This window comes from Phragmites australis, chromosome 1 (genome assembly GCF_958298935.1).
Source record: "Phragmites australis chromosome 1, lpPhrAust1.1, whole genome shotgun sequence".
Taxonomy (NCBI): Eukaryota; Viridiplantae; Streptophyta; class Magnoliopsida; order Poales; family Poaceae; genus Phragmites; species Phragmites australis.
Genome location: NC_084921.1, coordinates 910,684 through 925,358, shown reverse-complemented (window position 1 = coordinate 925,358; position 14,675 = coordinate 910,684). Strand labels below are relative to the sequence as shown.

General features: G+C 45.5%; 2 protein-coding genes across 3 annotated transcripts; both read right to left on the bottom strand.

Moving 5' to 3' along the window:
- Positions 1-1,506: 1,506 nt before the first annotated feature.
- Positions 1,507-4,354, bottom strand: LOC133891076 (E3 ubiquitin-protein ligase At1g12760-like). 2 transcript variants are annotated; one of them, XM_062332091.1, is made up of 6 exons: positions 4,222-4,354; positions 3,914-3,989; positions 3,082-3,716; positions 2,568-2,693; positions 2,208-2,484; positions 1,507-2,087 (listed from the first exon to the last, which is right to left on the bottom strand). In XM_062332091.1, exons 3-6 carry the CDS (start codon positions 3,654-3,656, stop codon positions 1,863-1,865), a joined length of 1,203 nt encoding a protein of 400 aa, XP_062188075.1. In that variant the 5' UTR covers positions 3,657-3,716; positions 3,914-3,989; positions 4,222-4,354; the 3' UTR covers positions 1,507-1,862. The 2 variants fall into 2 exon arrangements, with proteins under 2 accessions (XP_062188075.1, XP_062188732.1); XM_062332748.1 differs by lacking the exon at positions 3,914-3,989 and having other exon boundaries at positions 4,222-4,350.
- An 8,421-nt stretch (positions 4,355-12,775) lies between these two features.
- On the bottom strand, positions 12,776-14,143 carry LOC133930129 (aspartic proteinase CDR1-like). Its single transcript, XM_062376825.1, has one exon. It carries the CDS (start codon positions 14,141-14,143, stop codon positions 12,776-12,778), a length of 1,368 nt encoding a protein of 455 aa, XP_062232809.1.
- Positions 14,144-14,675: the final 532 nt, after the last annotated feature.

Here is a 14,675-nt window from a genome sequence, read left to right as displayed (position 1 = left end):
ACGGCAGCAGGGTTGAAGAGTGCACGCAGTGTGCATGGCTGAGACAGCCACGCATATGGTTTCATGGTTGCAACGGTGGATTTGGCGGTTTAGAGCTAGTGCTTTGGTGGTTTTTCTGGCCGGATTCCTACCTCTCTTTAGCACTTCTGTGTTCGAATACCCACGGACGGCGCACTGTTGGAGCAAGAGATCATCTTGCCCCAGCAAATACGGCGAGAGTTTCTTCTAAGGAGGAGATTCAAGCTTGGAGATGAAGTTTGAGAGTAAGGAACACCACAAATGTATTGATAGTAGAAAAATGGATCGATTTTGGGGAGTATCACAACGTGGCTTTGTGTTTGTGCACCTCTGTGTCCTATGTGTTGTCCTCTGTGTTGTATTGAGCGTTCTCCTTTTGATCCGTCCCTGCCCAGATGACCACGACCCCTTATTTATAGGGTGGTACATAGCTTAGTGTACAAGTTATCACGATGTACAAATATCTAAGATCTGACCGAATTACTGAGTTTTATCCTGGATAACTACTTTTTACCCTACATAGAAGATAAATATCTACCGTGATAACCATTGTGGTGCCTACCCCGTGAGGGGTGAGTCGATCACCAATTGCGGCCCGGCGCTGCTCTGCCTGGGGTGTCAGGACAGCTTTCATCACACTAGGGTATCAGGATAAACACCACTTACACCAACATTAATCGCCCGTCACCTCGCGTCAGGTCGGCTGCAAGGGGTGTCCTTTCTTCCCTAATATTATCTCCGAAGACGGGTTGCATCTTTAGGCTTAGGAAGGCCGCACGGGCACCGGAGGGGTGGCCTAAAGGGGTCCGCAGCCTCCGGGGGTCAGGCCTCCTGCTGAGAGTCCGGAGGCTGGAGGCTCTGGAAGGGCTTGTTGTAGCTCTGAGTTTTGGGGAGGCTACATACGTACCGGAGAGGTGGCCCGAAGAGGCCCGTAGCCTCCGGAAGTCGGGCCTGCTGCTAAGGGTTCAGAGACTGAAAGGTCTGAAGAGAACTTCGATAGCAATTTTCAACTTATTATCTTCGGACTGGTTTATTTTCTCCAACAGTAAGTAGTGGTATGAGATCTCCACCTATCATATCACTGTATCAAAATGTGCATAGTGAAGACTAATCATTACAGGACCTGCAGTGGTGCAAGTTTATCTGATACAGTGAGATGGCCATTTTCTGTTCAAGGAGATAGATGCAGAGGAGATGCATGCACATTTTCTGTGCAAGGAAACTGTAAGAGGATGAATATATTGCGATCGATTCGTTTTATTGAGCTTTGTGGGCGTTTATACTGTGTCAATGTGACTTGGATCACAATTCAACCTACTAGAAATCAATCTACTCTAGATATAAACGGAACCATATTAGATATGTTTTTTAAAACTAATATTAGATACAAATCATAATATAACCGACTATATCGTACCTCTAATAGTATTGCCATTCAAGTCTATACTCTAACAGAAACAATGAGATAGAGTTTGCCAGTACAGGAGGTTAACATCAACAACCCACAAACGTACTTAGCTTAGTGGTCACTTTCATGTTTCATCAGCATTCCAAAACCTGCTAGCAAAGCATGATTTCTACAGACGTTTCAGGTAAGAACAATGACGGCAACAATGTATAAGAAATTCTGAGAGAATGCCACCGAACGGTGTAGGCAGGAAATACTATATTGGCAAAGCGAAACAAGTCCCTTAGAAAAAAAAAGGACTTGTCGGATACTCGGATCATACAAAGAGTGACATTCCTACTTGTAGTTTGTCATGTTAATCCACAAATAAATCATTTTAGGCCGCATTGTGGGGCATCTTCCATCCTCATGTCCATGGGATAGAGCACAATAGCAGCTACCGTTGCGACTCAACGTCATCTCCTACTCTGTTGTCGCTGCGAGGGCCCCCAGAGCCAGTTTCTGAAACACTTGTTGAGCCACCTATCTCAGCCTTACAAAGAGGACACAGTGCGTTTATCTGGAGCCATTTATCTACGCATTCCATGTGGAAGACGTGCGTGCAGGGAAGTTCTCGTAGATCTTCATTGTTCGAGAACTTTGACAAGCAGATGCAGCAAACCTGCAGAGCCCAGAAAAGCACAAGTGTCAACTATAATTGTGTAATATGCAGCATATAGACGTGTGAAGAGGAAGATCTAAAAAAAAGATGTGTGAAGAGGAACATGGGGATGAAATTTACGGCGTCTTCTGCAGAAATAGTTCGCTCCTTGTCAGTTCCAGCCGCCAAGACTCCACCACCATCTTCTCCCACATCATCGCCATGAATCTTTTTCGATTTGAACTTGTATGCCACCAAGGCATTTATTGCTTCCGTGGCAGCACCTCGGTTCAGATCCAAATCCTCATGGAAGCCCATCATGGAGATTATGCAGGGTAGGCAGCAGCATATCATTGTACAGAGAATGAAAGGTAATGCATAGCTGATGAAGCCGAACGCAAGGAATACTATACACAGCCTGGAGATGTTTACAAACAAACGATGATACATAAGTTGCAGATGTGAGGAAGGTATTCCGAATCGCAACCGAGCAGCACATACCTATACAAGTTAGGAGCGTCATGGACAGAAGAATGGCTACCAAATATCCACACATTGCCCACAACGAACCAAACAGCAAAGAAAAAATCCAGAGCCAATTTAAAGCAGGCAACCATTGCGTAGACCCTATAAAACATAAAACACATTGTTACTTCATAATGAACCAAAATGTATTTCAAATGGCTGCACCATTTCCATAGGATGCATCAAGTCAAGTCCCTAGTCCAGGGTCCAGAGAACAGTGATCACAAGTATCCGAAGTACCGAAAGCCCTAATGTTATCTGGTTAATATGTAGCAGCAGCTGTAAACTTATGGATAAATGTTTGTTTCAGCTAGGTCAACATCGTAGTTAAATTGGTCATGATCATACGAATCATGAATACTGCAAAAAAAACTCAAATATAGGTTATAGCATAGGCAGGTTCCACCTCAACTTAGTGATGCAGCACCTTTAAGATATACCTGATGCAGGAATGCACTCATGGATTAAATCCAATGGAAGAGAGTGTTACCTTGGACTTGCAACTGTGAAATTAGTTCTTGAGACGCCAGTGCTGTTGGCACTGTCCACAACTTCCGATGTGTAAGAATTAGGCTCAGATATGTTCCTTTCAAATGAATCTTGGCTTGTTTGTTCCTGCTCAGTGTTCTGGCGATTGCGATGGAGATAGCGCCAATAAAGATGCGGAAGAGTAGCAATACAACCAATTGTATAACCAATAAGCCACACAGATAATGGAGCATGTGGATGCTCATTCTTTGATACTGACAGAACAGAAATAGCTGCAATAATCTGGGTAACATTTACGATAAGCTCAATTGAGATCCAGATGCCAGAATTCAAAGGATTCTGCTGACGACGACCTTGATCTCTTCTTGCAACAGATGCATTTCGAGAGTTTGATGCAGCAATTGTGCCAGAAGAACTTTCTGGGACAGGGGGAACTTCATTTGAAGGAACCCTGTCGTGGTGCAACTCATCCAAGCCATTGTGATTGTCCCGGAGAGATGTTGATGAGGAGGTAACATCATTTCTTGGTATGTCAATTGTGTGATCGCGATGGCTTAAGTTCCCAGAGTGATCCATCACTAAAGGATGACTGTGTGCTTGACCTTCACACTTCCAACAAGAGGAATAAAATACAACCTAGGAAGGAACTGGGTCAGTGGAACTAATTCATTACACTAAAACAACATAATAGCAATCTCCAGTTACCTCCAGCCTCTGAACCTATGGTGTCAACTAACAGTCTAATACACCAATCCTAGAAATGAAGCACAGAGCAACAGTGCCACCTCCAAATGTTGGCCGAAAAGAACGCAAAGGAGCAAGAAACAGCGTACCTAAAGAGAATGCAGCCAGAAGAAGGAAAAAAAAAGTCCCTCCTAATAACCACAGCTCATTCGTTCTCCCAATCACCTGAACAACAATCAAGAACATGTGAGAAACAGTAGCACCATGAAACCAAATCCCATGCGCATTAATTCAAACAAAAAGAAGCATTTCCATCCCATAAGTGACTAACTAATCGACCCAGAATTTGGCAAGAACAACAGGAGGGACATCTACCAAAAATCACGCAACCATTTCAGAACAAGGCGGAGCAAGAATATTAAAATGGAAGAAGAAAACACAAATCGGGGAAATATACCAGGTATAAGTCGAGGATTCGATTGGACCCGCTCCGAGCCAGCTCTCTTCGATCCCACCCTTGGCGGAAATTTCCCCTTCCTTCGTCTTTCCCCTCTACTTGTTCGTCCTTCTGCCTCGGCTTATGTAGGAACCCACAGGTCAGCGCCTCAGCGGTCGCGGACGAACAGGTGGAGAGAATAGCGAGGGCTAGTTTCGTAAATGCACGTGCCGCGCATCCTAGCCGCGCGGTGGCAAGATCGGACGGTCGGGAAGTCGTTCGTTAGCGCGCGCAGGGTTAGAGGCTTCCTTGTTTGATTATCTCCATCCCAAAAACGCGTGAATTTAACTCGTGGATTTTAGGCTAATGTGAGATGGAAGAAATGGCCTGGGGAAGAACACATTTTGCTCGTTCTTTTTGCGTTTGAACCTACAGAAAAAAAAACGTGGAGGTGCATGGTTAAAATAGGTATTTCTAATTTGCACTGTTCAGTCGTGCTATTCCGAGGAGCCAGGAGAGACCAATATAATCGAGCTTGCACTTTGTTTTTCGTTTTTTTTTAGTAAGAGCATGTAGGATTGAGACACACGATCAGAGTAAATGAATAGGTGTTTTATAATTTTTTGAAATAGGTAGAATATTTCTTCTTCGTTCAACGCTTTTTAAAAACGTATAAATAGAAGCATAAACTTAGAGAAACAAAACGAAAAAAAAAATTTCAAGATATGAATTCACATATGAAATATGAATCGTAGACTCTATTCAAGACCATTTATGTGTCTTTGTGCACAAAAACGTTAATCAAAGCAAAAATACAGTCTCCGAAAAATTAATTCTACAAGTTGATGATCTAGAGGTAAGGGGATTCAAAATCCTCTCATATATGAACGTTTATGATTCTAGCAATAAGAAGAATTATTTTAAAAAATGGAAAAAAAAATGCAACTCAAAAAGAAAAGAAAAAATCACAATCAAAAAAGAAAAACTTGCAATACAACCAATAGAGAGAGACTAGAAAGAGGAGAATTCAAACATATGCAAAAACATAAACTTCATTACTCAAAAAGTCGGTCCGTTTTATGCGGATTATAATTTTCTTTTAAAAAAACTCTCACCTATTACATAGGATAAGCACGTATATTTCTCTCCTCTAAAACTCTAGTACTAGGCTCTTAAAATAATTAGCTCACCCTCTCTCTATAGCCTTACCTCTCTATTTATAGGTCTAGTAAGGTGTATTACCCTTAAGTTTTCTTATTCCAAAAATACCCCTCACTGGTAATGCACTCCTACCTACTACGGGGGTATTTTGATCCATTTTTTGCTCTGTTTATCGAACAGTCATAGCTTCTTCACAACTTAGCTTCGTTTCAACGCAAGTTTTGCGATGATGCCACGTGACTCTTCAGTCCTCCCACAGTTTTGTGGCAAAACCACGAAACCCTAGTATACTTTTCAAAGCGTTACTAGCTGTCACTTGCTTTGCCTCAAGCAGGTGCTCCGATATCGACGCTTGTACACCGTCTTGCAATCTTGATTGCCAGCAAGTCTCTCCCACTCCTGATTCTACAGGCTACCTTATCACTTGCACCGATATTCCCTTCGCTTGACTTCATCAACACACTATCTTCATCCTTCTACATCCATACTTTACTTGACCTCCACGTGTATCTCTAGAATTACCCTCGACTTTGTCTGACATCCTTGATCGTCTAGCACCAAACCTTCCATTTAGCCCCGATCATCTCGCCATCTACCGTTGAGTTGCATCCATCACATACACACCATTAAATAAGCAAACATGTTTCTCCCACTCCAAAATCATCTCTATGTTAGCTCAAAATAAAAATCCTCAAATGAAAGCACATCATACAGAAATCATGAATACCGGATGTGCCGGTGCGTTCTGCTCCTTAACACCGGGCTATCTGGTGACTCCAACTTCATTTGTGAACAGAAAATCCGTTCTATGTAAGAAAAGCTCCGATGAGATGCTCTAGTGATCTCATGTCCATCACCGGATCATTCGGTCAGTTCACATGCACCAGACTCTCATTTGCAACCTCTCTGCAAGAATTTATCCAGTGAATTTGCGTTCTGTTCCGATGCGTTCATCTCCATCTAACTCATTTCTGCACCCTCTCTGTAAGAATTAGTCCAGTGATGTTGCTTGCCCTCACCGGACCATCTAGTGCACTACTCTCACTTTTCTTCCTACAGTAAAATGCTCCGATGCTCCCTTCACTTTAACACTGAGCAATCTGATGAGTGCGAAATCCCAAGCACCAGATGATCCAGTGAGACAATTTTCCCTGTACTCATACCAACTCTATTGTATTTTTCAACAATAGTTATCCATAAACAAATTCATTCATAAACACACAATAAAGACTAAAAGGAGGAGAATTCAAACATATGTAAAACCATAAACTTCATTACTCAAAGAGGTTAGCCCTATTTTTGTCGGATTACAGGAATTTTTCTCTCAAAAACTCTCACATATTACATAGGCTAAGCACTTATCTTCCTCTTATCTAAAACCCTAGTACTAGGCTCTCAACATGGTTGGCTCACCCTTTCTCTACAGTCCTACCCCTCTATTTATAGGCGTAGAGAGGTGCTTTGGCCCTTAAATTTTATTATTCCCAAAATACCCCTCATTGATAATACACTCCTATCTACCACCGGGGTATTTTAGTCTATTTTTTGCTCCATCCATCGAATGGTCACGACTTCTTCACAACTTAGCTTCGCCTCGACGCAAGCTTTGCGATAATGCCACGTGAATCTCTAGTCCTCATGTAGTTTTGTGATCAAACCATGAAACCCTAGTATGTTTTTCAAAGCGTGACTAACTGTCACTTGCTTTGGCTCAAGCAGGTGCTCCGATATCGACCCGTGTACTCTGTCTTGCGATATTGACCACCGACAAATCTCTTCTACTCTCAATCCCTTAGATCGTCTTGTCACTTGCACCAGCATCCCTTTCGCTTAACTTCTTCAACACGTCGTCTTCATACTTCTCCATCCATACTTTGCTTGATCTCCACGTGTACCGCTAGGATCACCTTTGACTCCGTCCGGCCTCTTTGATCGTTCGGCACCAAGCCTTCCACTTAGCCTCGATCATCCCGCCGTCGACCGCTAAGTTGCATCCATCACATCACACCATGAAACAAGCAAACATGTTTCTCCCACTCCAAAATCATCTCCAAGTTAGCTCAAAATAAAAATCCTTAAATGAAAGCACATCATGTAGAAATCATGAACATTGGATGTGCCGGTACATTATGTTCCTGAACACCGGACCATTCGGTGAGTTTAACTTCATTTGCGCGCAAAAAAAATCATTCTTTGCAAGAAAAGCTCCAGTGAGATGCTCCGGTGATCTCATGCCCATCACCGAATCATCTGGTCAGTTCTCATGCACCAGACTCTCATTTGCAACCTCTTTGAAAGAATTTGTCTGGTAAATAGTCCGGTGCGCACAAGGCATAAACATTGGATGTTCTGGTGCATTCATCTCCACCTGACTCGCTTATGTACCCTCTCTACAAGAATTAGTCCGATGAAATCACTTGTCCTCACTGGACCATCCGGTGCACTACTCCCACTTTTCTTTCTACACTGAAATACTCTGGTGCTCCCTTCAATTTAACACCAGACAATCCGATAAATGCAAAATCTCAAACACCGGATGATCTGAGGTAATTTTCTCTGGACTCACACCAACTTTATTGTGCTTTCCAACAATAGTTAGCCATAAGCAAATTCATGCATAAACACACTCATGCCAACCAAATTCCACTCAAGATTAACGTTGTCAATGACTCATTATAAACAAACCAAAACACATCTCAACTTAGTTTCTCAAAGCAATTTTTATTCTTAAAAGCTAAATATTTTCCAAAGGAGATGTTTTGAATGCAAAATTAAACCAGTCCATGGTATGTCTTATACTGTTGTACATGGAGGAATGTTCTGAAAGGCATGCAGAGGCCGAAAACTTGCTGTTCATTATATAAAAAAGTTGATTTGTTACAGAAGGGAATAGTGTGGAGGATTGGCAACGGAAACAATGTTGTGGTGTGGTCTGATCCTTGGTTGCCTCGGGGGATAACCAGGAGACCATTTACACCTAGAAGTGCAAGCTTAATATCACGTGTGCATCTAATCTGATTGATCGTGGGACTGGAATATCGGATGAGGTTCTTGTACGAGATACATTGGACAATACTAGCACCTGGGCATCCCATCTAGACGCTACCGTCGGTCTGTCATTGGATTCATTGCGAATAAAAAATCCCGCCACAACAAGGCACTTTATTTCTTGCAACACCACCTGCGCCATGTGACTTAGATTTTCCTCACAACTCTGCTCACTTATTATGCGTTGAACGACGAGCTCGATTCATAAGCATCTCAACAGAAGAAATCGAACATTACCCATAGCCAAAAATAGACAAATTTGAGATCTTGATCAATATACAAGGTGTGCTTAATAAAAATTACATAAATCACAAACAAACATTATGATTGGGCAATCAAAATCTTGAAGATCCCACTGCAACGTTCAGAAAGAACAGAAGCAATATTTGCAAAAGTAGAATGCAACACTGAAGACCAAAAAAATTAAAAAAAACTTGATCTTTTAGTGTAACAAATCAAAACTAACATTTACAACTTCTAAAATTGCCTACCACAACAACTAGAATAGGAATGCAACATGTGCTGAAATTTATTTCTAAATAATCAACAAAGAACAACTGTAACATCTAAAAATGCCTATCACAATATCTTGATTGACATAATGCAACTAGTGAAACAAATTGATACCACTGTTGCAACAAACAATAAACATTTGTGCCACATATCAACACCACTATTGCAACAACCATAAAACATTGGTGAAACAAATCGAACAAATTCTTGCAACATAAAAAAAAGATGTAACATCTCATAATGAAATGGCTATTGTACTAAACCAAAATAAGATGATTCAACATCACAAATCATATATTGCAGCATCTCAAATAAAACTGGAAACATCACAAATAACATATTGCAACATCGTAAATTATCTATTGCAACATCACAAATCTACGATTGCCCTTTGTCAGTCTCCAGTGAGGTGCGCCAAACATGACGATTGCCTTCTCCGGTGAGCTATGAGACTGCTAGCAAAAGTGTAGGGAGAGGGAGTCCAACATCCTCACCAAAAGCCATTGGATCAAGCTACCTGCCACCAAAATCAGAGGCAGCAAAGGGTGCTTGAGCTACCTTGGCCTCAAAAGTGTAGGGAGAGAGAGTCCAACATCCTCACCAAAAGCCATTGGATCGAGCTACCTGCCACCAAAATCAGAGGCAACAAAGGGTGCTTGAGCTACCCTGGCCTCTCTCCGCTATTGGCGAGCTACCCCTGCACATTCGCGGAGTGACAAGTAGCGCTAGTGAGCTCTGCTCGTAGCCTCCCTTTGGTTAGTGAGCTATGCTCCCAGCCTCCCTTTGGTAGGAGTGAGCAAGTGGACGCGAGCAACTCATGATTCAAGCAAGCGGCCATGGGTGCATGGGGTAAGCGAGAGCAAGTGAATCAATGTGAGATGGATAAGAATGAGTGGTTGGGAATTTGAAGCTAGGGAGATGAGTGACAGACGTGAATAGCAGGGAGGCTAATTTAAGCGGATGAACATTTTGGGTTTGGCTAGTTTTTCTGCTGTTGTGGGCCCATTGGAGCGTCCGACAGTCGTGTTTGCCATCAGACGTACGAGACGAAGCATTATCGAGATACATTTTGGGAAGACGATGCTTTAACTATTATGAGCATTGTTCCAGTTAATATTAATTTGGAGGATTCGCCAGCATGGCACTTTGAATCTAAGGGATGTTTTATAGTGAAGTCGGCATATCGAGTATGTCTTGATGATATCATTTATACAAGTAGAGATAGAGGGACGAGCTCGAGACAAGATGGAATAGGGGACGATGAAATATGGTATAAATTATGGAATATTTTTTTTGAAAGAACGACAAGAGTATTGTTGATATTTTTATAGAAGGAGAGAATTAATCCGGTTTATAAGGCAAACCGGATCCGAAAACCTCACAACTACATGATTTAAAGAAACTAGCAGACGATCCCAAGATGATAATATGACCTCGAGATAAAAATGATGCTCAAACCAAAGGCACAACCAGACAATAGCCAAGTCCAACACAACTCAACTCGTGTGCTAACCAATCCAACCACTCTCACAACTCGGCCGGTGGAGCTCTGCTCCCACGCCACCGCAACTTGGCTAGCGGAGCCCTGCTCCCACGCCGCCACAACACAACTCAGTCGGTGGAGCCCCGCTCCCACACCACCACTCTGACACACGAGTCGGCAGCGTGTCGCTTCGAAGGAGCACGCATCGGAACAAACTATTGTCAAGAAGTGCCAAACCAGATACTACCACGAATCGAGGGCATAGGGTTAAACCTACAGAAGAAGCCGATGGTTCAAACTGAACCTGACCAAGCTGCCACCAAGCCGACGACCACCGCAGCGTGAGAAATGGATCTCCAGAGCGATGCCTCCAAGGAGGATATGACGTAGAGACACTGCCATCGCCCGTCTGGATACCTGAACTAGGTTTTCACCTAGAGACTCCAAGGGAGGGAAGTGATAAGACGCCATGGCAATGCCTCCAAGGAGGAGAATGGCGCCTAAGGGCGTCGTTGTCATTGATGCCGGCCAGAAACCAGGCAAGGCTTTAGCCAGCGGCTCCCACAACCCGCCCCTCGCGCACAGGCAGCCTGCGCAAAGGCAAAGACCAAAGCAGCCACACTGCCTCCACGCAACCGCGCCATTCCACAGATAGCCCGATGTCACGAAGCTCCCCACGGACCCAACCTGTAGAAGAGAAGGAGGCCGAGCAAGGGGAGGAGCAATGCAAAGCCAGGAGCTGAGAACGGCACGATGCCGCCACCGTCGGACGCCACCTCCATGAAACCGCACCAACCCACAGCCATCATAGCGTCACAAAGCTCCCCACGGGTCCAACCTACAGAAGAGGGGAGGCCAAGCAAAGGGAGGAGCAAAGCAAAACGCCAAGAGCCAGGAAACAATATAGTGCTGCCGACATTGGACGCCCGCCCACGGTAGCACACGGCGATGAGCGCAGCACCATGGCAGAAACACAACAGCACCACGGCAACACACGGTACACAGCACATCGCAGTAGCACGGTAGCCCGCCGCCGCCTTCACCACAGGTGACGATAACCACCTGCTCGGCCTCAAGAAACAGCCCTCCAAGCCCCCGCCATGCCGGCCACGCACAACTGCCAGCGTGCCGCAATCGCCAAGCCTCCAAAGCCAACGTGAATCTCGGCGACGCCGAGCTGCCACGACAACGTTGGAGCATGAAGCTGCCTGCCGGTGAACTTAAACATTTTTTTCTGGAGGCTTTCATATAACTCTCTTGTTCTATGCACAAATATGAGAGGAAGAGGTGTGGATGATGCTACACGCTATTTTTTCTGTCATCGGCTTGATGAGGATGGTTGTCATTTGTGTTTTTTAATGCAAATTTGTGAAACAAGTATGGAGTAGTCTGCTTTTAGAAAATGAACGGGAGAAATTGGGTGCATGCCAATCGGCTCAGACCGTGATCAGGTCAATTGTGGCCATGGATAAGAAGAAGAGGATCCTAGTATCAACTCCCATGTGGATTTGATTGAGGGGTAGAAATAGAATTCAAGAAGAGGAACAAGGAAGAGTGCCAAAAGCATTGGCACATATCATACACAAGATTGCATGGGATTATGAACAGGTGTTTATGAGAGAGAAGCGGAATTATTTGAAGATACAAGCGAAGTGAAAAATGCCAGAAGTTGATCTTGTAAAGATTAATGCAGATGGAGCCTTTTCTATCTCGACATATACTAGTGGATGGGGTTTTATCATGAGAGATAATGCTGGCGATGCTATAGTTTCAGGAGCAAGTAAAATCTCGAATGTTTTATATGCTTTTCAAGGGGAACTTTTGGCATGTTTAAAAGCTGTGAGAGTAGCAATGGAGTATGGTATGGGGAATATCATTCTGGAGACGGATTCTATCATGGTGAAACAAGCTATTGAAGTTTCGAAGTACGACATTTCTGCTGTTGGAAGGTTAGTTCATGAGTTGAAGTTTTTATTAGATTTAAATTTTATTTTGCTTCGAGTTTCATATTGTCCTCAAGTTTGTAATAGGCTAACGATTTTGCTAGCAATAGAATTTAGTGAACACGTGTCCATCTAAAAAAACTTTTATTATGGAGACAGGTCTTAGGCCCATGGGCTTCGGCCGAAAATTTTCTTCAACAAACATGGACCATTGCCCATAAAGTAAAAGAAATATTGACCCATGTTCGATTGGTCTACGTTTTTGACCCCTTGAACCTTGCATCATGTCGAGTTCATCCAACACACAAACATTGCAAAAGAACCCTTGTTTTTTCATACAAAGCACCGTATATTGATCAAATACGTAGTGATCATTATTGAGAATGGTGATCAGCTAGCTACACACGGACGGCCATGGCGGCATGCATTAGGAGGCCGATGAGCGGGTGCAGTCGGCGGCCGCGAAGGTGACGCTGCGCGCGTCGAGGTCGTACCCGACGTGGAAGTTCTGCTGCGCGACGTTCCCGAGGATGGACACCGGCTGCCCCTCCGACACGGGCACCACCACCAGGCACAACGTCCCCTCCTGCACCACCGCGAACGTGTTCTCCGCCCGCAGCGTCACCGTCCCGCCGCCGCCGAACCGCAGCGTCACGTCCGGGATCCCCCACTCCCCCTGGGGCTTCCCCCCAACGTCATAGCACAGCTCCAGCAGCTGCTCCGGCGACTGCGCCCGCGGCAGGGTGATCCGCCGCTCCAGCTCGCTCACCAACGGACGCAGAAGCGCCGGGTCCAGGAACGTGAGCGTCGTGCCAGAGTCCACGACGATCCGAGAGCGGTTGGACGCGACCGTCCACCCGCCGACCGCGACGGACTCGAGAGCCACGGTGTAGTACGAGTCCACGTCCGAGCGCACCAGCGGCGTGGTCGCCGCGCCAGGCTCCGACACGACTGCCCTGGCGCCGAAGTTGAGGGTGGACGACGAGTTGGCGGAGTAGAACGGGACCAGGCAGTAGGAGAACTTGCTCCCGAACGACGTCGCGGCTCCGAGCTGCGTCACGAGAGAGAAAGCCCCGCCGCCGAGCCCCACGAGCCCGTCGGAGTGGAACGTGCCGGCGGAGTACGTGGAGCAGCCGAAGTAGACGTTGGACACGCGCACCCGGCGCGCGGCGCGGCCGTCGCCGAAACTGAAGGTCTCGGTGGAGAGGAGCCCGATCGTCCGGGAGCCATCACCGTACGAATACTGGTACTGGCAGTTGGAGACAGCGTCGCATGAGGCCTCGCTGAGCGCCTGGCACGCATTGGACTGGCAGCTCACGAGGCCGTACGTTGACGAGCTGGATGGGGTGAACACGGCAGCTAACGGCGGCGCGGGGCCGTCCGAGGAGGGCGTGTGGAGGTCGCCGTCGCCGCTGCCTTTCCTGCAGTTGAACCACACGAGGTCGCTGCCGGTGTCGGCAATGGCGAGCATCTGCCTCGGAGGCGTGCCGACGTTCACGGCCATCAGGTACTCGAACGACCTAGAGATGACCTCGGTCATGGCGCCGTCGCCGGGCGCGGGTGCGGCGGGGGGCGGCGCGCCGCGGGAATAGTGCGCCCCGGCCTGGAGAGAGCGGCGCGCGGCCGCGAGCATGCGGCCGTGCGAGGAGAGCGCCGGGTCGTGGAACGGCGACCTGGCGGAGTCACGGTGGATGAACTCCATGCTGAACCCACCGGCACCGGACGCCGTGCAGCCGCGTTGCCCGGCGAGGAGGAGCGCAAAGAGGAGAAGCACGCGAGACATCGTCGCTTCCATGGCGATGGCGTCCTACTCCAAACCTGGAACACGGTAACTCGCCAGTAATTTCTGCAGGGCTAATACTTTCCAATACTAATAGGGGGGTTAGTGTAACGTATATGGTAATTACGGGAAGACGAAAGGGAGCAGTACGATTTGTATGAACTGTAGTATATATGCATGCTTAATTATGGTGATTCAGCTAGCTAGATAGCCAGATTTGATTGGAGAAGAGTTGCCTTTTTATTGTGTGAAAACTGAAAAATTTGGAGGCACTTATTTAGTAGGGATATAAGAGCATGTATAATGAGGGTGCTCAGATCATGTGTTTATGAAAAAAATAGAGTCTTTTCTCAACTGAGGTAACTGAGGTGTTTAAGCGAACAGCAAGATGCTTATTTAAACACCGTTATTTATATTAATGCTAACAAGATAGTTAATCATATTTAAGCACGTATAGTCTTTATTCACGTTGAAAATTATAATTTTTATATAAGGACTTAATACTCTCCTTCCTTAAACACATAACCATAAGCATCTACCCTAATTA

What these genes read in the sequence shown, in the direction of transcription:
- LOC133891076 (XM_062332091.1), bottom strand. Translation starts at nt 3,656, where the DNA reads ATGGATCACTCTGGGAACTTAAGCCATCGCGATCACACAATTGACATA. An exon ending in TTCACAGTTGCAAGTCCAAG is followed by an intron (nt 2,694 to 3,081) that starts GTAACACTCTCT and finishes TATGTTTTATAG; the next exon opens with GGTCTACGCAATGGTTGCCT. An exon ending in CTATTTCTGCAGAAGACGCC is followed by an intron (nt 2,088 to 2,207) that starts GTAAATTTCATC and finishes TGGGCTCTGCAG; the next exon opens with GTTTGCTGCATCTGCTTGTC.
- LOC133930129 (XM_062376825.1), bottom strand. Translation starts at nt 14,143, where the DNA reads ATGGAAGCGACGATGTCTCGCGTGCTTCTCCTCTTTGCGCTCCTCCTC.